This window comes from Myodes glareolus, chromosome 4, assembly GCF_982192425.1.
Source record: "Myodes glareolus chromosome 4, mMyoGla1.1, whole genome shotgun sequence".
NCBI classification, from domain to species: Eukaryota; Metazoa; Chordata; class Mammalia; order Rodentia; family Cricetidae; genus Myodes; species Myodes glareolus.
In genome coordinates this window covers 34,065,421-34,089,863 of record NC_142029.1, presented here as the reverse complement: position 1 = coordinate 34,089,863, position 24,443 = coordinate 34,065,421, and the positions used below count along the sequence as shown (strand labels likewise).

Sequence of the window (24,443 nt, the reverse complement as noted above, 5' to 3'; positions counted from 1 at the left end):
ACCTATAGGGGATGGAAGTAGACCACACCCTCCTGCCAAAGGACCCAACCATGCACAGTTTAAGTTTCCAAACCTTGGTTGTTACATCTCTAAAGTGGGGGTGTGGTGTGGCATGTCTTTCTGTGCACTGTGAATATGTGTTGCTTTCATTGGTTGATAAATAAAGCTGCTTTGACCTATGACAAGGCAGGATAGAACCAGGTGAGAAGTCCAAGCAGAGATACAGGAAAAGGAGGTGGATCCTGGGAGACACCATCCAGTCACTAAAATAGTAACATGCCAGCAGACTGGTAATACCATGACAATATGGCAATACTTAGATACATTGAAATGGGTTAATTTAAAAATAAGAGCTAGCTATTAATAAGCCTGAGCCATCAGTCAAACATTTATAATTAATATTAAGCCTCTGAGTGATTATTTGGAAATGACTGTGGGGACTGGGAAGGATGAAAAGCCTCCCATTACAAATGGTGTACCAATGTGAGGCTCTCAAGTTACCATAGGGCCCAAGAAAGCTTAAAAAAGGATTCTAGAACATATAAACAGAGCCAAAAACAGCTTTCTAGTTGTGCCTCTATTGCAGGCCATGGTACAGAGATGCCAAGGCATGTAGACTTGAGAATAGTATGATGAATTCTCACCATGGTACACAGAGGTGTCTCTGGGCTGTGCAGCATGCAGTGTGGTGGATTTAACTTTTGCTTATACAGACAAAAAAGGCTAAAAGATATGTAGTAAAAGAAGTCCAGATGTAAAAACTTTTAGACAGGTTCCAGTGTGTTTTACACTGTGCATAGGCTTAAGAAAGAAAGAAAATGGGTATAGGCAATTACTGAAACAGTTCTAAAAATAAAATAAAGTCTTTAAAGAGATGGTAAGAATAATATAAAAGAAAAAAGCCACATAAAGATGGGAAATATACAGGGAGTCTGGATCCTATATATTATTGTGTTGATTTTGAATTTTTTGATGGTCAATAAGCCAGGGACAGCTACTGAGAGTCATGGGATTAAAAGAGAGACTGATAAAATTTACCAACCTAAATATTTTAAAAATGCCTTAATTTTAAAACAGAAGTTTAAATTTATCTATGAAATGGAACTTAACAGATGCATTGCTTTGGAGAAGGGGTTTGGCTTTTGTTTGCACAGAAAACAAGAAGGTATGGACTTGTTCCAGGTTAAGATGGACCAGATTTTATCAAGGTCGACCTCCAGAACCTTGACAGATAATATCTATCAACAAAGGTTATAACTGGTCTCCCCAGGACTTGGCCATTATACCAAATTTTCTTAGGGTCCCCATAATATTATTAGCACCCCAGTGTAGTCTAGAGAACTACACCCAAATTCCCAAAATATTTCTTATAAAAATTTATTTTCATTTAGGAAGAGTTGGTTATAAATTGTTACTGGTCATAGTCAATCCCTTTCTAAAGAAGAAAGAGGGATATGATATAGAAATTATGGGGGAAAGGATAGATTATTATGATAAAAGGGGGATAGATTATTAAATCTACTTTAATCTAAAAAATACTTTACATTGGTATGGATTTTGGTTTATTGAAATAAATTTAAGGTCAATTTTGTTATACTGTATGTATATCTCTACTCTTGTTTAAGGTATGTTAAGGTATGTTTATTCAGCTCATTTAAAATATAATATATAATTAAAAATACAGATTCATAATTTGTCACCTATAATAGACAAACTTATAGTCATATTAGTTAGTTTTGTAGATCTAGAAAGATGTATTTCAATTAGATAGGTAATATTCAAGCACTTCAAAGACCTACAGAATATGGCATTTAAAATGTTTTAAGAATTTAGGATTTTCTCAACAATGAGATGTGTCTGCACCTAGCAGCACCAATTACTTCAAAGAGGATGATGGGAGCCGAAGAAACTCATTAGAGAGTTTGCCTTCAATGTGGCAAGGCTAGCCATTTGGGCAAGAAACTTGCTTGGATTGTTTGACAGTATGCTGTATAAACTGGGCATGCAGAACACACAAGAAAATGATGGCTAAACTTCACCAAAATAAGGCTGGATGATCCTGCAGTTCCCTGTTTCACAGAAGAAATGTCCAGACATTCTGCAGGACACAGAGGAAAGCGACTGCAAACTTTGCCAATATAGGTGGGAGAGTCCTTCAAATTTCTTGTTTCACCAAAATCTGCCAGACACTAGGCCTGTAGGCTGAAGATGGATGCCCCAATGTTACAGAAGAACTTTAAATGACTGTCCAGGCAGTCAGTTGCTTGTCATTTCTAGAATTTTGAAAGTTTCTTGCTTGCACTTCCTATTTACTCAGGTATTAGTATATCCTTCTGAGGTCTTTTATGGAGTTGAAGATTAGATAGTTATAATTATAGTTTTCCTTAGTTATAATAAAAGATACATTTGATATCAAACTTTAGACTCACAAAGATAAAATAGATGATAGAGTATTTTCCTTAATTTTGCCAAATACAAATAGGCTAAATATTGTAACTATAATTCTTGCTTGATAACTGTTTTGTTATGTGTAATTTTACTATGTTAAAGTTAAAACCTTCCTTTTTGATTAGACAGAAAAGGGGAAATGCTATGGGACATCTCTCTGTACATTGTGAATATGTGTTGCTCTCATTGGTTTATTAATAAAGGTGATTTGAACTATAGCAAGGCAAAATAGAGCCAGGGAGGAAATCCAAGCAGAGATACAGGAGAAGAGCAGAGTCTGGGAGATGCCATCCAGCCACCAAAGGAACAACATGCCAGCAGACCAGTAATGCCATGGCCACGTGGTAATACTTAAAGTAACAGAAATGGGTTAATTTAAATGTAAGAACTAGCTAATAATAAGCCTGAGTCACCGGGCAAACATTTATAATTAATATTAAGCCTCTGAGTGATTATTTGGAAACAGCTGTGGGACCAGGCAGGACGAAAAGTCTCTGATTACAGGGGTGCTTCCAGGTGGCTTGAGAAACCACTTATCACAGTAACTGGTGACCAGTGAGGTTTGCTGGCCATTATTACTTTAGCGTTTATTGTATGTGTATGTATGTACTCATCCATGTGCACACAGGGAGGGCAGGAGTTGATATTAGGAATCTTCCTCTATAGCTCCTGTCAGCTCAGCTATGCTGGCCTTCCTCTGCCTTCCCCAGGCTTCACTGAGCCTGGCCTTTTACGTGGGCCTTGGGATCTGAATGCATGTTTGTACAGCAAGCATTTTATCCGTTGAGAAAGCTCCCTAGCCCTTGTTTGTGAGTTATTTAGTGCACTCTACAGAAAGGACACCATGACCCAAAAGCTGTACTTATCATCTCTACATGCAACACAGAAAAAAAAAAATCTCCAAATCATGCAAAACAAGTGGAACAAAGCAACCTAAAAATAACAGGCATTTGATATTTAAATGAGGAAAGGCAGACACACAGAAGAGAATCTTACCCATAAATGTCCAAAACACCAATAAAAGTGTGCTGCTTGCCTGAGAAGTGCAGGGCCTGGTTGATTCTCTCTACGATGAAGTCGAACAGGTGAGCGTAGATCTTTTTGGCTAGTGCGTCCCTGGCATTGACAGCCTGGGGCCTGGTCATGGGCTTTACCACCGTCTCCGAGGCAGTCACGATTTTCCTGTTGCATAGCCACTGGGCCACTTTGCCAGTCTCCAGGCCCAAGAGCTCACAGAACACCTTCAGGTGACTGTCATCCTCCTTCAAGGCACAAACACAAACCCCGTCAGAGCAACCCAGCCATGCAAAGTAAACACTGCCCCATCTATCCAAGGCCCCTGCACGAGAAGAGGAGATGTGTGAGATACGCATGCCTTGTGAGTGACAGCAGGCCCGGGAATAGGGCAGGAGGCTGTGCAGACTCTCCCTGCTGCGGTGATGCCTGTGGACCTGGCTGTGTCTTTCTGGGACTCTCACTTAGACTGTGAGAAGCCAGCAGCCCTGCTTCACCTGCAGAGACACAGCTGGCCCCTCCCTTCTCCAGCCACACGCTGGTCCGCAGAGGATTGTGCACCAACCCAATCCCACCTAATGTGGCCAGGATTCCCCTAGGAGACCTGCCCTGGAAGGGGCCTAGACATTTTCACTAGATGGACCTGGTGGGAGGTCCTAGCCTGAGCTAGCTTCTCAGCTGACACCAGGGCTGGTGGGGGACTCTCCTGATCCACAAAATGACTTTTTCTCTTGAGTCTGGACATGAGAGAGGCCTTCTGGCCTGCAGACAGGGGCCAGGGGACACTATTGACCTTTAGCCAACATGCACTGCCCCCAGCTCTTGTCACTTGGCCAGAGAAAGTGATTTCATGTAACTGAACACTACCCTTCCTCCCAAGGTAGGCAGTACCTCACATAGAGACTGCCCTTTAAATGCTCAGAAAGTGGGAAAAAAAAGTATAAAACCCCAAACGGTCCTGCTGCCTCCTCCTCGCCCTTGCTCACACCCTTCCGACTGCTACCACACTAACACAACACTTCCTTCTGGCCTTGCCTGACCTCATCTCTGGGTAAGGGATTGGCAGAGCCCTTGTCTAAGAAGGGACCAAACCCTTGAAATAAAAAGACTCAGTCAGAAGGGCTGCTGGGGAGGAGAGGCACAGAGGCAGCAGCCTGCTGACTTAGGAGGAGATAAACAAGTTTGTATGTGTGTACACAAAAGCCAGGACCAATAGTCATAAGACTCTGCGTTTCCAAAGTCTTAACTGGGGCTGGAGAGAAGGTGCAGTGGTTAAGAGCACCGGTCCCTCTTCCAGAGAATCCAGGTCTGAGCCCCAACACCCACAGAACAATTCAAAACTGTCTGCAATTCTAGTTTCAGGGGATCTGACACCCTACTGGCCTCCTGGGGCACCAAGCATGCAAGGGGTGCACATGCAGGCAAAGTACTCATACACATAAAATAAAAATAAATAAACCCTTTGTTTGTTTAAGTCTTAGAATTCTTTCTTCTCTAAGATCCTGCCTCAATGGTAAACCTGGTGCGACAGAGCTCAGTGTGGCCATGTTTGTTGGGTGGGAACCATGTTTGCTCTATGGGAGCCATAACCACATTATATTCAGCTCTTCCAATATCCTAGTTATTTAGGACTGGCAAGCTCTGCGAGGTCTGGACACTAGTGGAGGGAGGGACAGTGTATCATCTGGTCCCCGGGAGAATGGGAGAGCCGTAAGGAGGAGGGAAACCCACTACCTAGCCTCAGCGTATGGCAGGCTTCCCTACTCTTTCCACATCACCCCTCCCGTGAGGTCAGGGCTTCTTGTTTGGTTTGATGCTGTTTCACAGCGCTTACATCCTGACACACGGTAGGCTTCAAAGATGGTTGTGGAATAAAAGAACATATAGCACGCGCACACGCACGCACGTATGCACGCATGCACGCATGGACCCACGTACGCACGCACGCACGCACTGTGCCAAGCACGCATGCACTCACGCACTGTGCCAAGGGAGTAAAATAACCCCTGGAAAGCTTTCTTCCCCGTTCCTGCTAAACCAGTCTGCCTAGCAGGTCCGACCACGGCTGGTGCTCATCCATGGAGGCAAACAAACCGTGAGCTGTGCCACTGACCTTCACAGCCAGGAAGGGCAAAGTGAACATGACTCTTACACTGACTGAAGACCTCTCGTTGCCCACGGTGGTGACCTGCACATTACCCAGATGTAGGATGGCCGCGAGAATCTTGAAAACATCCATCTGAAAATCTTCCTTGAAACCTGAAAGCAATCATTTCTCCCGTCAGGTCACTGCCAATCTTCTATGCCCACAATACAGCACCTGGATTCTTCCAAGACACTCCAGTTCCGGTGCCAAGAGCTGAGACAAGGTGTGAAGTGGGCTGGTCATGGGGCAGGGGTGTGAAGTGGGCTTGTCAAGGGACAGGGGTGTGAAGTGGGTTTGTGTGGAGTGGGTTTGTCATGGGGCAGGGGTGTGAAGCAGGCTGGTCATGGAGCAAGGGTGTGAAGTGGGCAGAGAGACAAGCTGTTCCCAGTTCCTCCCCTATATTCGAATGCTGTAGCCAGTGGGGCTTCCTCTCTCCTGGGCTGGAGAGTTCAATGTATATCTGTGGCAGAGGGTAGAGTTCAGCTGGCAGAGTGTTTTTGCCTAGCATGCAGGGGGTCCTGGGCTTGATTCCCAGCATCACATAGACCAGGTGTAGTGGAACAGTCCTGTAATTCAGGGGGTAGAGGCAGGAGGATTAGAAGTTCAAGACTATCCTACATAGCAAGTCTGAGGCCAGACTGGGTTACTAGAGACCCCATCTCAAAGAAAGACAACAAACCTCAGAACAAAACAGGAATGAAAACAAAACCAACTCCTATCTAAGCAGCTGTTTAAGTCAGGTCCCAAGGAGAATAGACTTTGGTGTATTTTATACATTTAATTTTAAAGTTTTTCTTTCCTCTTTGCTCATGAACTCCCAGAATCCTCCTTAATGGGAGGATTCCATTTGCCCCCAGTCCCTATGGACCAATCCCTGTAGATCAAGGCAAAGGGCTCTTGTCTCTGGCTGGGTCTGCTTAAGGGAGAGCTTTAGAAGGAGATAAAGGAGGAGAAGAAGGATGAGCAATAGGAAGAGCAGGGGGAGCAGGAGAAGGAGGGAAAGGAGAAGCAAAGCTTGGTGGGGGGTGCTCTGTGCATGGCTGTGTGACCTCACAGACAGAGGTATCAGTTTCTGGCCTGGCGCTGAGTTTCCCTTAGTTTCCTTACAGGCTCATAGAGCAACACTGAATCTGGACAGGTAGAAGCCAAGAACAGTTCTGCCACTCTTCCTAGGTCCCTGCTGTCCGTCGTGGCTTCCTAGGCCTCATCTACATTCTCTGTGTTGGTCCTTTTAGACATGAACTCTCCCTTTCTGGTCCTGTCTTGACATTGCCATATAACACCCCTGGGATCCTGACTGATTCATGGGGAATATATGTACAGGGAACTGGCTCATTTCCTGGTGCCGAAAATAAACTAAGCCAGCTGCTAGGAGGATCGTGTGTCTAGCTGCCAGTTGTAGAGTGGGCTGTGCTGGTCAGGATGCAGCCATGCGTGTTTGTGGCAGCCTGTGAGCATGGGGAGATGCTGGGGCCCTCCCACCAAGGTCCGAGACCTTGGTCCATGCTGGGGAGAGAGCAGAATGGAGACCAACACCGTCCCTGCTACCCAGCAGAACACTAGGCCCTGAGTGCCCGAGAAGAGCAGCCGATGCCACCTAAGATTTCTGTGGAAGAAACCTGGGGTTCTGGATCATCAAGGAGGTCAGATTTCTAAAGAATCTCAAGACCCAGCAAATCTTCTCCGCTTCGCTACCCAGGTGCAGAACGAGGCTATGAGTTGGCCCATCCTAAATCCACTCCATCTGTGATCTGCTGGAGCTTGTGAAGGGGCACGTCCGGCAGACCCAGAGCTCCAGTATCTCCATGACACAGGGCAACAACAGGAAATCTAAGAGGAGTCCCCGTGAGGGCCCAGTATTGATGGTGAAACAGAAACCAGAGACCTCGAACCAGACCAATAACTCTTTGCAATGAGCACTTGCAAGTAGACATTTATGAACTAAGGTGTATGCTGTGTGACTGACTTCCTATGTCACATTACAGCTTCCACGAAGAGATTTTTTCCTTTCTTTCTCTCTTGCTCTCTTTTTCTTTTTTCTTTTCTTTTCTTCTTCTTCTTCTTTTTTTTTTTTTTTTCCGAGACAGGGTTTCTCTGTGTCCTGGCTGTCCTGGAACTAGGCTGGACTCGAACTCACAGAGGTCCACCTGCCTCTGCTGGGATTAAAGTCGTGCACCACCACTGCTCCCCCTTTATATTCTCCCAAATTTTATTTTGTTTTATTTTGAGGGGAGACTGCAGGGGAAGAGGGCAGATACGAAGGGACAGGGAGATGAATGGACCAAGATACATGATGTGAAAGACACAAGAATAAATAAAAAGAAAGTAAACAAACAAACAAAAAAACTCCTCTGCTTTAAAGATGAATGATACCAGACCATAAATACCTAGAGAGTTTCTGCTCATTGAGTCTGGGATTTGAATGACAGGTGAGCCTGGAAAACCTGGAGGTGGTTGATGTGACAGTTGACAAATAAATGACTGAGAAAAGCAGAAGAAATGACAGAGCCTGAAGCACCCTGCTGGCATTTTGTCATCTTTAACCAAATCTCTTTGACCAGGCCTTTCAGAGACAAAAAAAAAAAAAAAAAAAAAAAGTGCAGCCTCACTAGCATGGTATGTGAAGGAACCATAAACCTCAGTAAGTCAGACAAGGTCACTCCAACATCAGACACCAGGGAGTGAGTGTGTCAGGTCCCGTCCCTGAAGCCTGAAACGTGGGCTTGTTGCAGAGACCAAGGGCCACAACAACAGCCAGGGCAAGGATCACTGCAGGAAGGGAAGCAAGGGGCTGCAGAATGGCAGAAATGGCGGCCACGATCTCTATCTGTATGTTTGACAAGGCAATGCCCCAGCAGTTTGAGGAAAAGAGCAACCAGCAGGCAGTAACCCTGAGTAGCAAGCTTATTGGAAACAGCAGATTCCATCCCAGTCACCGGTGGAGGCTTTCGATGCCTCACAATCCAGTGGTGGCCCTGGCCATTAGCAGCTCTAACAGGTGGCAGATTAATGTTCTTTGCTTCTCTGTACAATGTTGGGAACTGTGTCTATGACTCTAGGCTTATGTGCAGGGCTGGCAGTGGATAGAAGCAAGCCAGTGTCCTCGAACATGTTCTTTATTCTGAAACTATATTTATTTTATGTGTGTGAGGGTTGGCCTCTATGGTTGGAAGGACACTCTTATATTTTTGGTTGTGAGCCTAGACTTTAACGGCTGAGCCATCTCTCCAGCCCGGAAGTGCACTCTTGAGTGCCTTGTGTCCTTGGGATTCAGAAGGCAAATCTCATTCCTTGAAACTGGAGTTAGAGGTGGTTGTGGGCTGCCAACTGGGTGCTGGGAAGCAAAGCTGGGTCCTCTGGAAGGGCAACCAGTGCTCTTAACCAGTGAGCCGTCTCTCCAGCTCCCCAGCCGTGTTCTTACATGCCCTGAGCGTGTGCACTTCCTCGGCCAGCATGATGTCGCTTACCCAGTAGTGTGAAGGTCTTCTGAGTCTCCACCATGTCCGCTCTGTCATTCACACCTTCAATGACAGTGTTCCCTCCCATTCTTGTGTAGTTGAACTCTTCAGCGCTCCCTGGGACAGAAAGGACAATTAATTCTACCCACAACTCAGAATTCTAGACATACATGGCTATCGGAAACAAGAAAAGGCCAGGCATGGTGACTTTCCTCCACTTCCCAGAGCTAAGTCCAAGGTTGGCCTGGGCTACATCATAAAATCCTGTCCGAGAGAGGGAGAAAGATGGGGGTGGGGAGAAGGAAGGAACAAGAAAGGAAGTTCATACTTAATGGGCACTATCAAGCACTTTACAAGGCTATTGTAAAAAACAGAAGCCGAGAATCAGGAAGATGAAGGCCTCATTCAGGGTCCCACATTTCCAGCAAAGCAGGGGTATAAAAGAGGGACCAAGTGTAAAGCCCTTGTTTAAATCCCTAACTCTCCTGCTTCCACTTCTCCTAGGATTACAGACATATACACCATGTCTGGTATAAGCTGGGGATTGAACCTGGGGCTCCATGCATGCTAGGTGGGCACTCGACTGAGATATATTGGCTGCTCCTCCAGAGGACTCAGATTCAATTCCCAGCACCCATATGGCAGCTCACACCTGTCTGTAGCTCCAGTTCCAAGGCTTCTGACAGCCTCACACAGACATACATGCAGGCAAACCACCAATGCACATTAATAAAAAATAAATTATTAAAAAATAATATTACACACACACACATATATATATATTCTGAGCCCTTTTCATTCTTCCTTTTTTGGGGGGAGTGGAAAAATATTTTATTATGTAATCCTAGGTAGCCTATAAATTGCTATGTAGACCAGGTTAGTCTTGAACTTGTAGTAATCCTCCTGCCTCTGCTTTTTGAGTGTTGAGACTATCAATGTATGGTGCCACATTTTCTTTCTTTCTTTCTTTCTTTCTTTCTTTCTTTCTTTCTTTCTTCTTTCTTTCTTTTTTTCCTTTCTTTTTTTGGTTTGTTTTTTGAGACAGGTTTTCTTGTGTAGTCCTGGCTGTTCTGGAACTTACTACGAAGATCAGGTTGGCCTTGAACTCACAGAGATCTGCCTGCCTCTGCCTCCCGAGTGCTGGCATTAAAGGCTTTATGCCACCACCACCTGGCCCAATTGATTTTCTTAATGCATTCATTTCAGCCCTAAAGCCCACCCTATGTTTTTAGAGAAAATGTTTTTTTAAGTTGTGTGCTAATAAACTAAGAGTTTAAATGCCTTCAGAGAAGAACCCTTTCCTCCGCCACCCACCACATACTTAGCTTAAGATGCTCAAACTCCGGCTGCTGCGCACATGCACAGAGCTGATAGAAGATGTGGTAATTCCGTTCATTTTCTGCCTGCAAGAGAGAGAAAAGGTCCCAGATGCACCAACCCCTTAGCTGACATAAAACACCAGGGAAGGTCGGTCCCAAATGCACCAACCCCTTCACTGATGAGAATGCCAGGGTTTTCACTTGAGGCCCCTAGATGCCAGGGTGGCTGGCTGATTCCCTGGGGATGGACACGGCTACCTATGGTCAGCTCGCAGCTGGCTGTCACTGAGTAAGAACTGGGGGCATGATCTTCAAGTTGATGGTCCAGAAAACATGGTTAAATGAAAATATCCCATGCTAAGAAATGATGTGATTTTTATGAGCAGAAACTTCTGAGAAGCCATTGGGCTGCTCAAGGCTTCCTGTTGCTCTGGCCGACGTGTTTAAGAAGTTTCTCCATTTTACTCATAGGAAAGCCTTTCTTCCTCCCCGCCCCCACTTACCGGCTCTATCCTCTCTCTCACCAACAGGAAAGCCAGGCTGGCAGCTCTGCCTGCTTCACTGTTTGTGTTCGAGAAAGATACTCTTGGGTTTTGAACTTTAAGGGTTTTCTTTTTTCCCCAGTTTTAAAAAAAACAAAACAGTATCTTTATTCTCAATTCTACAACTCACGAGATTCCATTTATGTATCAACGTTTGCTTTTAAGAAAAAGAAAAAAATCAGGCAGTGGTGGCACACTCCTTTAATTCTCAGCACTTGGGGGGCGGAGGCAGGGGAATCTCTATGAGTTTAAGGCCAGCCTGCTCTACAGAGCAAGTTCCAGGACAGCTAGAGCTATATGGAGAAACCCCGTCTTGAAAACAAAAGAACAGATCAAGAATCCAAAGGGCAAAGTCAGCCAAACTCGAGTTTTCAGGTCGCACGCTTCGCTGGTTATCTGAGTCTATGCACGTAAACAGTGTTTTTAGCTGGGAACAGGGAACTTAATACTTTTATTCTTACCTGAAAGACAACTCTGGACTTCTCCAGGAGGTATGTTCTCATATTGGCACCAATGATCTGATTTCTCTCATCAAAGCTGATTTCTGTGTATTTCCCGAACCGACTGCTGTTGTCATTGCGGGTAGTCTTGGCATTTCCGACCGCCTAGAACAAGGGGTTCTAATTACGGGGGTGCTAATCACTGACAATCCTATCTCAAGCATGGAGACTGGTCAGGTTGTGGAGGAGCCTGCGGCTGGGGAAGTCTGAAGGAATACGGATCCTGGGCTTCACCGCCCTGAGGCCCATTTCTACTTTCCATAGATGGCCATAAAAGTTAGCTTCCTTTTCCGTGTCTTGCTCTACTTGAGATATGGGAACTAACTGGACTGAATGTTTCCTCCCACATCCACATGATTCCTTGAAAAATTACTTTGTTTCTGTGTGTGGGCACATGCACACATGTGTGGAAGTCAGAGAACGTTTTCTACCATGTGTGTCCCGGGGTTTGAACTCATACATCTGATGTGTAGCTACTGTGAGTCACAGGCTTGGTCAGTAAGAGGGAGCCTAGCTGATGTGGCCCCATCTTCATGGAGTTCTAGTCTGGTGGGAATACAAACCTTAAATATCTCTGCAGTCATTCGCTAGGCAGGTCACAGGACCCTTCCTCTGGCCTGCCTTCCTGCTGCTGTCGTGGATGGCGATTGATGTTTCCACGTGCCAGTCCGTGCTATACCTGTGCACCTGAGGCTCGCTCAGTTCCCTCCCTCTCTCTGGATGGTTCTTTCATTGAAAGACATGCTTCTGTTAGCACAGAGCCCTGATCTTAAAGACCAGGTCTTCCTTATTTCCATTATGTTGGATACTGCCCCACAATGGCTTAAACAAAGCAGGCAATGGAAGTCCCTGAAGGTTCTGATTTGGAAGACAGGGAGAGGGCTCTGGGAGGCAGTCTGGGGGGGGGGGCACAGGCTGCACTGCCAGGTCCATTCTCTGCAATCCCCTTCTCACTTTGTAAGGTATACAGCGTTGGCCTTGGGGTCCCTTCCCTGTGCAATCCAGGTCTCTCTTCTCTTACAAGGCGGTCCGATCATGCTGGGGTGCTCTGTGGTGACTTTGCCCCACTGGAGAAAGGAGCAAGAGTCCGAACATAGCTAGCATATGCCTAGGTGTAAGCTGTCAGGACTCTATGACCAACTTTAGACTTTCAAAGCGCAGACAGTTCCCTCCCAAGACTCTAGACGGAATAACAACCACTCGCTCGCTCATGAGAACGGGGGTGCCTGCTGACTGGAGAGCACTGAGAGCGCCACGTGACTGGGGAGTGCCCCGGGATGTCAGCACACGCTTGGGGTCTTCGGATCTGCTGACACAAGGCCCGGTGCTGTGGGCAGAGAGCACCTCGGCAGTCACTACTCGGCCTCACCTCCTCAACCTTACCACAGAGTTCGTATTCTGCTCATTGCACACTCACTCCTTTGGTCTTTAAAGGCTGGAAGTTATATCAGTAAGACGGCTCACTACAGGGCTACCCCCTACCCGAGCCTCCAGCCCTCAGTAGCTCCAACAGTGGTGCAGTGCCCACCTCAGTGATGGGGTTGGATGCCAGGACTTTGTCCTCCACATGGGCGTTGCTGCTGGATTTACTGACAGTGGCAAAGTACCTCATGGCATAGCGGGCAGACACAGTCTTCCCAGCTCCCGACTCCCCACTCACGATTATGGATTGATTTCTGTTGTTCCTAAAACCAACACACGAGAGATGCACTGAGATATGCTGAGGAACATTAATCTTTCTCTATTAAGAAGGTGGTATAGTTCAAGGCCAGTCTGGGCAACATAGCAAGATCTGTCTCTGAAAAAGAAGAGAGTAGGGGGTGGAGACAGAACTCAGCTAGTACAGTGCTTGCCTAGCACGCAGGAAGCCCTGGGTTCAACCCTCAGCTCCCTATAAGCCAGGGCAGGGTGGTGTACTGAGGAAGCCGGAGCAGAATTTCAAGTTCAAGGTCATCTTCAGCTATGTGGGATGTTAGTGGCCAACCTGGGCTACAATGAGACAACAACAAAAACAAATCAAAGCAAAACGAAAGGCCCTATCTGTCTGTCTGTCTATCTAACTTAGAAAAAGGTCTGACAAACTGGAAGATAGGGAACTGTCTCACAGATTTAAATATTTAGTGAACTTCCTTTTTCTTATATGTGATCACAGAGAACACACACCGTTTCCTGGTATGTCCCTTGTCCCTTTGTCTCAAGGTCCCCCAGACCAAGGCCAAGGTCAGCAATCACTAGAAGGATAAGGCTGGGGTCCACGACACCAAAGAACTCAGAGCATCATCAGCCAAGGGAGGAGCCATGGTGTGAAGCAGGAAATCAGGGATAGAGTCTCAGGAGCTGTTCCGCCCTGGGCCACAATTGCCACATCCCTGCCTCAGGGAATGGATTTCCTGGGACCTGTGAAGTTCCGTTTACCTGGAACCCACCTATTGGGGCTCTGTACTTCCCTGAGGACTGGGAGCTCAGCCTTCTAGGAGGAAATCGGTTCTCAGTATCAAGCATGCTGCTTCTATAAAGCGTACGCTTAGGTCCAGAGAGCCAGGTTTTTATGAGATAGAGTGAGCTGTCCCGAAATTAGCCAGGCTCAGACCAGCTTTCCAAGGGGGCTCTAAGGACAGCTCTCTCAATCCCTGTTAGCAATTCTTACACATCCTACTGACATTATTTTAAGAACAATGATTCAAAATATATTTGGGGACATATGTGTTCTATAATCCTACACACTGTTATATAATGTAGATATTTTAAAAATAACACCTTAAGCTTTCAAGCCACGGGACTATGGTGGTATAACGCCGCGTGGGGTTAGCCCTGCTCATGTGGTAGACACTGGGTGGACACCTGACATGTGTTCTCAGTTTCGCGTCACAAAAGGCAGAATTATCTGTTTTACAGTTGCGTGAGACAGCAGCTCAGGCATCACAGGCGTTGACCTGGGGCACACTACACACACACCCTGTGGTGACACTGGAGTCCTTGGTCATTTCATCTCAAAAGAGGGGGAAGAGTCTGGAAAGGTAGCAGACCCGTGTCTCTCAGGAAAGGCAGAGGGCTGTCTCCAGCACCAAGCCAAGTGCACCACGAAGCGGTTTTATCTTAATTCGTTCCTTTGACACGGATTCAAGCTGCAGCCTGGCATGGCCCTGCATCGTTCCTTTGACACAGATTCAAGCTGTAGCCTGGCATGGCCCTGTAGTTTCCTTGATGTCACTCTGTGTATGGCCAGACTGTAACCTCAGATGTTGGTCATCTGGCTGGACTTCAGGGGCTTCTGGGAGGCCTTCGGCAGCCAGAAAGTTCCAGAGGCAGGGTGTGGAGGCAACCTTGGTGCAGCACAGACTTCCATCCTCTCCTCCTTCTTGGGAACATGACCCCGTTGTTAGAGGCTGAGCTACTGCCTGAGAGAAAGGGTCTGCCAGCCTTCTCAGGCCATGTGCGTATGTCCCATGAGCGGTGTTGCTCTGTGGGGCTGTCACCTGGAGGACAATCCCGCCTCTTGATCCATGTGACTGAGAATAAGGAGGAAATGACCAGGTACTAGATGGGCCCTGTTGTTAAGGGTCTCACTCAAGGGACAGGGGAGCGGGGGATCGTTCAGTCTCTAATGATTTGAAAGAGGTGAAATTTAGCCTTAGATGGTTCACCAGACTTCCCTGTGGGAGAAAAGCATGGCTCGTTTATGTCATGGCTTCCTTTGTCATAAGCCCAGAACAGAAATGAGCCTACTAGTGAGCCTGGTCCAGGAATGAGGACCATGCAGCTGCTATACCTGGAATCACGTGGCACACAGTGGAGCCCACACCCCAGCTTCTAATGCTAGATGGGGGACAATGACAGCAGCACAGTGGACTTCGCAGGAGTGTGGCAAAACCTAAGGAGATCACTATGGGTGAAAACTCTGTAAAGTATTTGACAAAGTTAGGATGGTAATTTTATTCTCCAGTATCCTATAGTCAAAGGCAATAGAACCACACAAAGGCAGTCATGGGAATCAAGAACATCTGGGCCCAAATCCCAGCTCTGCCTTTAGCCCACCCAGAGGTAGACAGCACTCTGTGGCCAGGCGGAATCTGGCAGGCAGTCCCAAGGGTATGATGATGATGCTGGAAATGTGAACCTGGTGTTCTTGTTACAGGAGGATTTATGCAAATGTTCAGTAGCAAAATCAGAATTCTACAGGGTCATGAAAGGCAAAGTGATGAAACCAGGCTAAAAGCCAAGCCTGTGGCTCGAACCTGTGCCTATCTGGCAATGAATTCTGCCTCCTTAAATAGATAAAAACCAAACCATAAACCATAAGCACCTTACGGGGCAGAGTCAGTCAGTCCTCCTCCGGCCAAACAGGCTGCAGGGAAACTTGGAGGCTGGACATAAAACCAGGAAGTCCCTAGACAGGCCGGCCACCCTGTGACTGGCGCCTGCTGTTCATTATAGGCATCTAGCCAGCAAAGCACCCCAGCCCAGCCTCACAGTCCCTATCAGTGAGGTGAACTCAAAATAGCGCCTCACTATGAGGGATGAGCCAATGCAGGGGATTCTGGGAGAGCTGAGGAAGGCCAGCCGGAAGCGCACTACCTGGCCATCTGCTTGTAGGCCTCCTCTGCGACTGCAAAGATGTGTGGGTCCATGTCCCCCATGTTCTGTCCACTGTAGGCATGGATGATGGCATCCCCATATATCGGCAGCTGCTTGTAAGGATTCATGGCCACCAAGATGATTCCTGAGGAAAGAGGCACCGTCACCAGACTCTCACGGGGTTTACCCCATCTGCTCCTTGCTGGGAGACCCTGCTTGCATACACTTTTTTTGTATGTCAGTCTCTTGATGCTTAGCAAACAGGCTATGAAACGTAGTCAGGATGGTGGGCTTTTGCTTTCGGTGTCCTCCCCCACCCACTGCTGTCCTCCCAGAAGTCAGTGGGTCGGAAACTTAACCCCCCTTCCCATGCGAGTAGCATCTGGAGATGGTCTTCAGAGAATCATTAACATCAGATGAGGTCCCAAGGATGGGGACCCACAGTGTTCTCGATGGGCGAGACACTGGAGTGTGCACACCTGCTCCGTCTCACACTGGGACACCCTCACCAGATGCTCACAGGTGATGCTCTTGGGCATCGCAGGCTCCAGAGTCATGAGCCGAAGTTCTGTTTTCTGTAAGTAACCAGTCTCAGGTGTTCCATTACAGCAACAGAAAACAGACGAAGACACCGCCCCCCTGGACGCTTTCTAGAAGGCCTGTCCTGTCACTTGCTAAAACCTTTGCTTGACTTGGGTCAGGTTACTGAATGCTCTGAATTTTGGTCACCTAACAGTCCCTGTAGTTCGTTTTGTAACTCTTTGCTCTTTGGGGGCCACCACCCAGCTCCCAAATATACACACAGAGAGACTTACTATTACTTATAAATGCCTGGCCTTAGCTTGGCTTAGCCAGCTTTTCTTAATTTAAATTATCCCATCCACCGTTTGCCTCTGGCCTTTACCTTTCTTTGTTCTATATACCTTTCCTTCCTTCTTACTCTGTGACTGGCTGTGTAGCTGTGTGCCCCCTGGTGTCCTCCTTTTCTTGCTCCCCCCTCTTCTTCCCTCTCTTCCTATTTATTCTCCCTGCCTGGCAGCTCTGCCTATCCCTCTTCTGCCTTGCTATTGGCCTTTCCGTTCTTTATTAGACCAATCAGGTGTTTTAGACAGACAAAGTAACACAGCATTACAGGGTTAAACAAATATAACATAAAAGAATGCAACACATCTTTGCATCATTAAACAAATATTCCACAGCATAAAAGAATGTAAAGCATCTTTAACTAATATTTCACAAGTCACCTCCATCTATGGTCCGTTCTGATGGCTGGATGGGGTGACACCTGTGTTCTTGCAACTCCCAATATAAATGCAATAATAACAGCAATGTCCCAGCAAGTATTAAGTGTGTGGGATCTAGTGGGAGACTCAAACAGAAGCCCATGATGTTTGCTTTCTTCATAGCCCATCTTCGTTCACATGAGAGAGTCTCCCCACACAAATGCCTCTTTTCACACACACTCAGCATAAACACGGCATCCAACTCGCCCGGGACACTCAGACAGCAGGCTTCTGGGTTCAGACTCCTTACCGCTGTAGGTGTAGATGAGTTTGGATTCTGCAAAGCGGATTCTGAGGTTGTGCAGCACTGCCGGCTCGTGGAGGTAGCTGAGGGCTGTGAGGTCATTCTCACCCACGAGGATGTCTGGGTTCCTAAGCGGAGGCAGTGACCCCGGGTCAACAGGGTAATCCAGCTCCTGTGAACAAAGACAGATCTGAACTCTTTGAAACAGAGGACCTTGGGCGCTTCCACTAGACAGTCTCCTCTCTCCTTCCAGCTCCCACAGAGGCGCTTCTCACACTAAAGCAACAAAAACTAAACCAAAACAACATCCCACAGCTTTTAGAGAGGTTATTATAGTTTGTGGAATTTAGGTGTTGTAGTGTTGAGCTTTAACAGTTTCTTTATTGGTGGCTTTTTAGGCCAACAATGGTCTGAGGGATTTGATATTTATTCACTAATAAAAGGTTGCTTCCATTCCTGAAGAGCTGTCCCTCTTTCAGCTAAAATTTAAGTTTACATTTTGATTGTAGGTTCTCATGGTAAACTTAAAGCTGAAATCCTTTATCGGGTAACCAGCTATCACTGAGGTCGTAGGCTTTTCACCTCCCCCCAGGAGTCGCCCCAGTTTTGCTACATAGATGGGTGCAGTCTTTGTATTGCTCTTAGGTAGCTTGTTTGGTTTTGGGGTTCCTAGTTTAAGTTCTCTTAGTTAGGGGTTTTCTAGTTAACTCGTTATGCAAAAACGTACAAGGTTTAATCTTTGTTTATTTTTACTTTTAATTGATCTTTTATGTGGGGGGTGGGGTGAATGTTTTGCCTGTTTGTGTGTATATGCATCCATGTCTGCAGAAGTCACAAGAGGGGGTTGGATCCCCTGGAACTGGAGTTACAGATGGTTGTGAGCTGTCAACCCGGGTCCTCTGTAAGAGCAGCAGGTGCTCTTAACTGCTGAGCCACCTCTCCAGCTCCCACAACTTATTTTGAGACAAGGTCTCACTAGGTAGTCCAAGCTGACCTCAAACCCTCTATTCTCCTGCCTCAGAACTGCTGGAATTACAAGTGAGTGTCACCACACCTGTCTCAGAAACATTTAGTAGAGGAGAAAGCAGATAACTCTCGTAGTTGACTCTGGGTGATGAAAAACTGGGAGCTGAGGATCAAAGCATGGACTGTGTCTTAGAGCAAGTCTGACTGCGTGTCTTAGAGCAAGTCTGACTGCGTGTCTTAGAGCAAGTCTGACTGCGTGTCTTAGAGCAAGTCTGACTGCGTGTCTTAGAGCAAGTCTGACTGTGTCTTAGAGCAAGTTTGACTGTGTGTCTTATGGCAAGTCTGACTGTGTGTCTTATGGCAAGTCTGACTGTGTGTCTTATGGCAAGTCTGACTGTGTGTCTTAGAGCAAGTCTGACTGTGTGTCTTAGAGCAAGTCACCCCCCTCACCTGACTTCCCTCCTCTGTGAAGAGGTCCTCAGGGCTGAAGACGCTGGAATGAAGGCAGATGAGAAGCCAATGAGCAGGTTTCCAGCAGCCTCACCCTGTGTCCACCATAGGGCCCATGGGAATGCACAATGGGAAAGATACTGTCGCTGAGAAAACCCAGGTTAAGGTGCCTTGTGGCTTTGAAGCTGCCAAACGTCTCCTCAGTTGGCACACTGGGGGATGCGAAGTGTCTGAAGGAGGCCTTGTATGGGGCAGTCTGTACCAGGGCTGTTCCTGTCATCCTCAACTGCGGGTGAATGACTTCCCCAGTCTGGTCTTTCTTTTGTAGGAGCTAAAACTCGAATTCCCCAAGGTATCTGCTGAGCAGAGGAAGGGGATGTTGGGACCCTGGAGGCATCCAGACTGCAAAAGACTGGACCCCCTCGGTACAACAGCATCCCAGTGCCTCCACTCCTGTTTTATTATTGAGGGACGCTCAGGTCAGAGAGGGGAAGGGCCTGGAGGGAGGCTGGCCAGCTGGCCTTTTTATTCCCAAGCTTCCACTCTTGATGTCTGGTCCTGGGCCAACTGTGCCTTGGTAAATGCTAGGCCTTCAGCCCTGGTGTTCTGTAGATGCTTCAGTCCTGCCTGCTGAGGAGGGCATGGCTGGCCAGGTGAGTACTGAACAAGACAGGCTGGGAAGGCAGTCACACTCCCTCAGCACCTCACATCATCCACAGGGCTTGACCCTGTGTGTTTGTCAGTTTTGCACCAGGAGCGAAGCTAGGGAAGTTGAAGACACCGAACGAGAGTCCTTGGGCCAGATCCCCTCTCATCAAGGTCTATGTGTAGTCTGCCCTGCCAGCACACGCCCTAATCCCGTGCTGTGTTTGAGAATCCTATCAACAAAGAGACCCTCCCGGGGAATCTGTAGTTTCCATTCTTCGATTTTTCTGTTTTAATGTGACAATCTCACTTTGAGATCAGTTGTAACATGGCGGGGAGGGGAGGGATCTATTTCTGGGGGAGGAGGAAACAGGAGATTGTCAAGTCGAGGCAGAGGTGACATTCTCTACACAAAGCAATCTTTGTCTTCAGGCACAAGGAAGGGTTAAGGTAAGAGGCGCTGGCTGCTTGCCATTCTCTCTGCCTCCCTGGCCAGGGGAGCAGCCACCTGGAGCCTGCTAATAGCACAGACAGCTGCTGTCCCAAGGCTTCCCTCCCTGGGCCCAGCCACCTGTTTATGCCCAGTCAGCTGCCGGAGGTACTTAGAGGCCCTTGCGGCACTCAAGAAGAGCTACAGGGAGCCACCAAGAGTGAGACCTCTGCAGAACACACCCTGACTGTGCTCTCTTATCCGTGTGCACACACAAGGACGGTCCCTGGCCTTCAGGGCCTGCAGCTGTGCTCCCTTATCTGTGTGCACACACAAGGACGGTCCCTGGGCAGCACCCTGACTGTGTTCTTTTATCCCCGTGCACACAAGGACAGTCTGGTCTTCAGGGTCTGCGGCAGCAATAGCTGTCAGCTCCTGTCCTGTGTGTGGAAGGTAAGGGGTGCAGACTCAGCAAGCAATATGCCTGACCCCCAGAGCATGACCCTTCCATCTCTGCAACTTCTGAGATCTCCGGAAATGCCTGTTCTCCAGAACCAGATGCCTGGAAGGAGCATGGGGTGACTCTATGCATATTTTCACCCACCAGCACTTAATGTTTATAAGCAAATCCCAGACTACCACCCCTGATCCAATGGAGCACAGGTGGTTGGTCAGCTCTGCATCTAACACATCTAAGTCAGCCTTGGCTGTGAATCCCTAGGGGTGACTTCTTAAAGCCGATACAAAATCTTCAGTATCTGTATCAGCAAAAGACTGGAGTGGCCCCTGGCCCTAACTCCACGGCAGCACATCCACTGGAGTCTTGGCTGAAGTCTGAGCTGCCTTCTTTCCCACCATTGCCGGCTCTGTCTCTGTGCCGTCCACACAACCTCCTGACCCTTACACGGTCTGTGCACCCTAGACTGACTTCCTAGCTCTCCACTCTCCTTCCACACTTCCTACCTCTCCCCAAGGTCTAGCTCCCTCTTGCCACTTGGATTGTGCCTTGTGGTCAAACTGTTTCCCTCCAAGTCCCTTGCCTCCCCAGTCTCTACTGAGTGAGACCCATGAACCGAAATGGCTGATGGCTCTTCAGTAACCACGCTGAGCACTCGGAACACAGCAGAGGCACAGATCTGTGACTGACATGGAGCCCCTTGTAGATGGGCTGCTGGTATGGGGCAGCAGGAGGGCGCACACACATCAGGAGCTCCTCAGCCGGAGCTGGCCTTCCTAGATGTGGGGCTGGTGTGTCTCATGCTCCTTTGCCTACACTGTCCCTCGGGGCTCTGTCTCCGTGTCACACTGCATATGTCATTCTGTATTGCGAGCAGAAGAGACCCTCACCGTTCCATCTTCTAGCAGGAGTCGGAGGATTTGGTCACCAGCTCTGTAGTCCTTTGCAATTTCAGCCGACTTCCACACTTCTTCAGGATCAGGGATCCAAACCCTGTTGTACTGACCACAGGATGAGACAAGTTTAACTTCGACATTTGAGAACCCCAAACATGAACCATTAGCTCCCCATTTATTGTGTTCAATCACCACATTAAGAAGACACTCGGGGCTAGGGGATAGTCCGTGGGTAAAGTGCTTGCCATGGTAGCACACGGACCTGGTCAATCCCTAGCACCCATGTGAGAAGCCAGGTGAGGTGTTTCTAATTGAGGTTGGTCAGTCCGCCACCCTAGTCAGTCGGTGAGCTCCGGTTCCTCCCAGTAAGACCCTGTCTCAATAAACAAGGTGATAGCTCCCGAGGAATGACAGGTAGACCTCTGGCCTCTATACGGTGAGCACATGCGTACACACACACACACACACACACACACACACACACACACACACACCTCCTCAGAATACTTTCACCTCCTCTTTTGCTGTGAGGAGATAAATTCTAGGGTATCTATGATGCACAGCCAGACTTACCGACCTGGTTTTGTAGGAGGCAGAAATCCAGAGCTTCATAAGTACACCATGAAACAGAAAGCTTGAGGGGGGGAGTGGGGAGGGGAGGACACCTGAGAGTTCCCTAGCTGAAGCTGGGAACTTTCTACAAGACTCGGGCAGAGGAATTTGCCTTCTACCAATAGACTACTTACTCAATTTCTTATACCCCTCTTTTTACCCATAAAATGGTACAAAATCCACTCCACAGGGGTGCTAAGTAAGGATATGTACTGGAAAGCATTTGGGGGCTGGATATGTGACTCAGATGGTAGAGTGCTTGCCTATAATGAATGAAGCCTGGGTTCTATCCCCAGTACTGAATAAACAAGACATAGTAGTGCACACATGTAATCACAACACTCAGGAGGTAAAAGTGGGGAGGGGTGAGAAATTTAGGGTCATTCTTGGCTACATCATGAGATCAAGGCCAGCCTGGGATACACGAGGCCCTGTTCCTAAAACAAAACAAGCCAGTAAATGAACTCTGTAAAATACTGAGGAAGATTGTTACAGCAGCAATGTCTTGGACTGTTTTTATTTCGATACAGGGTCTCAGCATGTTTCCCAGACTGGCCAGAAACTGGTAATCCGCCTGCCTCAGTCTTCTGGAGCAAGGATTACAGGCATCACCAGCACTTTTGGCTATTGCTTAGATACCAGTGGCTTACATAACAGTAGCTAAGGATTCCCACCTGGGGAAAGGCAGAAGCCCCTAGGCAACCATTCCGCTCCTCTCTTCCCAGCAGGCTACTGGTGCGGAGCGGATCCTACTGCATTACTGAACTGTGACATCCAGAATTCATGCATCAAAATCTTGGTCCCTGATGTGACTGTTTGAAGACTGGAGCCTTAGAGGACAAATGAAGTCCTGAGGGAGAGCCCTGATCTGATGGGACTGCAGGAATAGTGCCTCTATAAGAAGAGACAGAACAGGGCTGGCAAGATGGCTCAGCGGATAAAGGTGTTTGCCATCGGGCCTAACAACCCGAGTTTGATCCCCGGGATCCATGTGATAAAAGGAGAGAACCGAGTCTGAAATTTTCTTCTGATTTGCTCATATGCACCATGGCACGCATGCAACCTCAACAATTAACTGAGTGCAATATGAGAAGGGGGAGGAGAGAGAGAGAGGGAGAGAGAGAGGGAGGGAGAGAGGGAGGGAGGGAGAGAGAGAGAGAGAGAGAGAGAGAGAGAGAGAGAGGGAAGGAGGAAGGGAGAGAGAATGAATGAATGAATGAATGAATATGGGAATAGAGGATTACCCCAGAAACCATTAGGCAATGACCCAGCCCTGCAAGAGCCTGAATGGAGCCTTGTGTACACATGGGCCCGCCTCTTAGATATACCCACACCCACCCCACACACCTTTGTCACCGTGACCACACATTTCCTACCTCAGATTGGCTCTTAGAGATGTTTTTTATAACCCAATAAACCACAAATTATTAAAGTACAATACCCCAACATATCAAGAATTGGCCATTATAAAACCCCAAGCTGTAAGTATCCTTGGAATGGTCCACTGCAAGTGTCTGCCAAGATTAGAGTTCCAGATGGTATACTTCAGAGGCTGTGGGAGGCGGGAGAAAGTTGGGGCGTTCAGACGGGAGGCCTGCTGAAGGATGAGGGCCCTTCAGTTTGAACTTCTAGAGGAGCTGCCATGTGATCGTTGAGCTGGCCAATTCTTTCATCTTACTGACTTTCCAACTCAAAACCCAGACAGCCCAAGAGCACACACCAGAAAGACCAACAGCAGGGCCTGACTCCTGCCTGGACCCGGCTAATTAAATGGGTGTGGCCCTGAGGGTGACCCTGACAAGCTATCTGTCTGACTGTCCCATGCTCTCCTAGTGACTTCTGGATTCATTCCAGCTACGTCTCACTCAGTGGCAGGCAGCATTAAAATGCACACGACCACCCTCCTCTTCTTTGCCTCACCTTGGTATCCCAGGTAATCATACCCACTGGTCCTAGCGTTCCTATCAACACACTGCCTGAGGCCTAGAGTCCTGCGCCTGAAACCCAGCCTGCTAAGCAAACACTATATATAGTTTACTCAATCCCACGAAGCATCTACCATCCCTCCTTCCTCACATTCCTCTACCCACAAGGCAACGCTGTAAAGCACACTGGAGTGAAGTGAAGCACTTGGATAAATACGCACAAGCTGTGCAAACAGAGTGACCGGCTCTCACATGACTCCTGCAAGCTTCTGTCCTGTGAGACAGAAGGCTCCATCCTGGAATGGCCAGCCAAGCTTGCTGCGGGGACGAGAGCCAAAAGGCTGCCTGTGGGCCTCTGGTGGGCTTTCTCACCCAGGGGCCTCGAGAATGAAGCGCAACTAGGACCAGAGAGGTCGAGGAAGCAATATGGGCTCAAGAATATGCCAGGCCTCCCATGCCACATGCGCAGGTGAGCTGTGGCCCATCTGGGAGGGGTCTTCTGGCATTTACCATGCAGGTGGCCAGAAGGATGA

General features: G+C 47.8%; 1 protein-coding gene across 3 annotated transcripts in view; it reads right to left on the bottom strand.

Moving 5' to 3' along the window:
• The window catches only part of Myo5c (myosin VC), an 82,465-nt gene that overhangs the window by 52,487 nt on the left and 5,535 nt on the right, over positions 1–24,443 (bottom strand). For 2 of the 3 annotated variants that reach the window (XM_085689393.2, XM_048423914.3), the window contains exons 2-10: positions 21,368–21,478; positions 17,536–17,701; positions 16,003–16,147; positions 12,956–13,112; positions 11,389–11,532; positions 10,388–10,469; positions 9,076–9,183; positions 5,615–5,721; positions 3,445–3,710 (exon numbers count right to left, since the gene is read on the bottom strand). In XM_085689393.2, the coding sequence (XP_085545519.2) occupies positions 3,445–3,710; positions 5,615–5,721; positions 9,076–9,183; positions 10,388–10,469; positions 11,389–11,532; positions 12,956–13,112; positions 16,003–16,147; positions 17,536–17,701; positions 21,368–21,478 (1,286 nt within the window). Of the gene's footprint in view, positions 1–3,444; positions 3,711–5,614; positions 5,722–9,075; positions 9,184–10,387; positions 10,470–11,388; positions 11,533–12,955; positions 13,113–16,002; positions 16,148–17,535; positions 17,702–18,945; positions 18,989–21,367; positions 21,479–24,443 lie in introns of those variants that run through there. The other variant, XM_085689392.2, reaches the window with a different exon arrangement.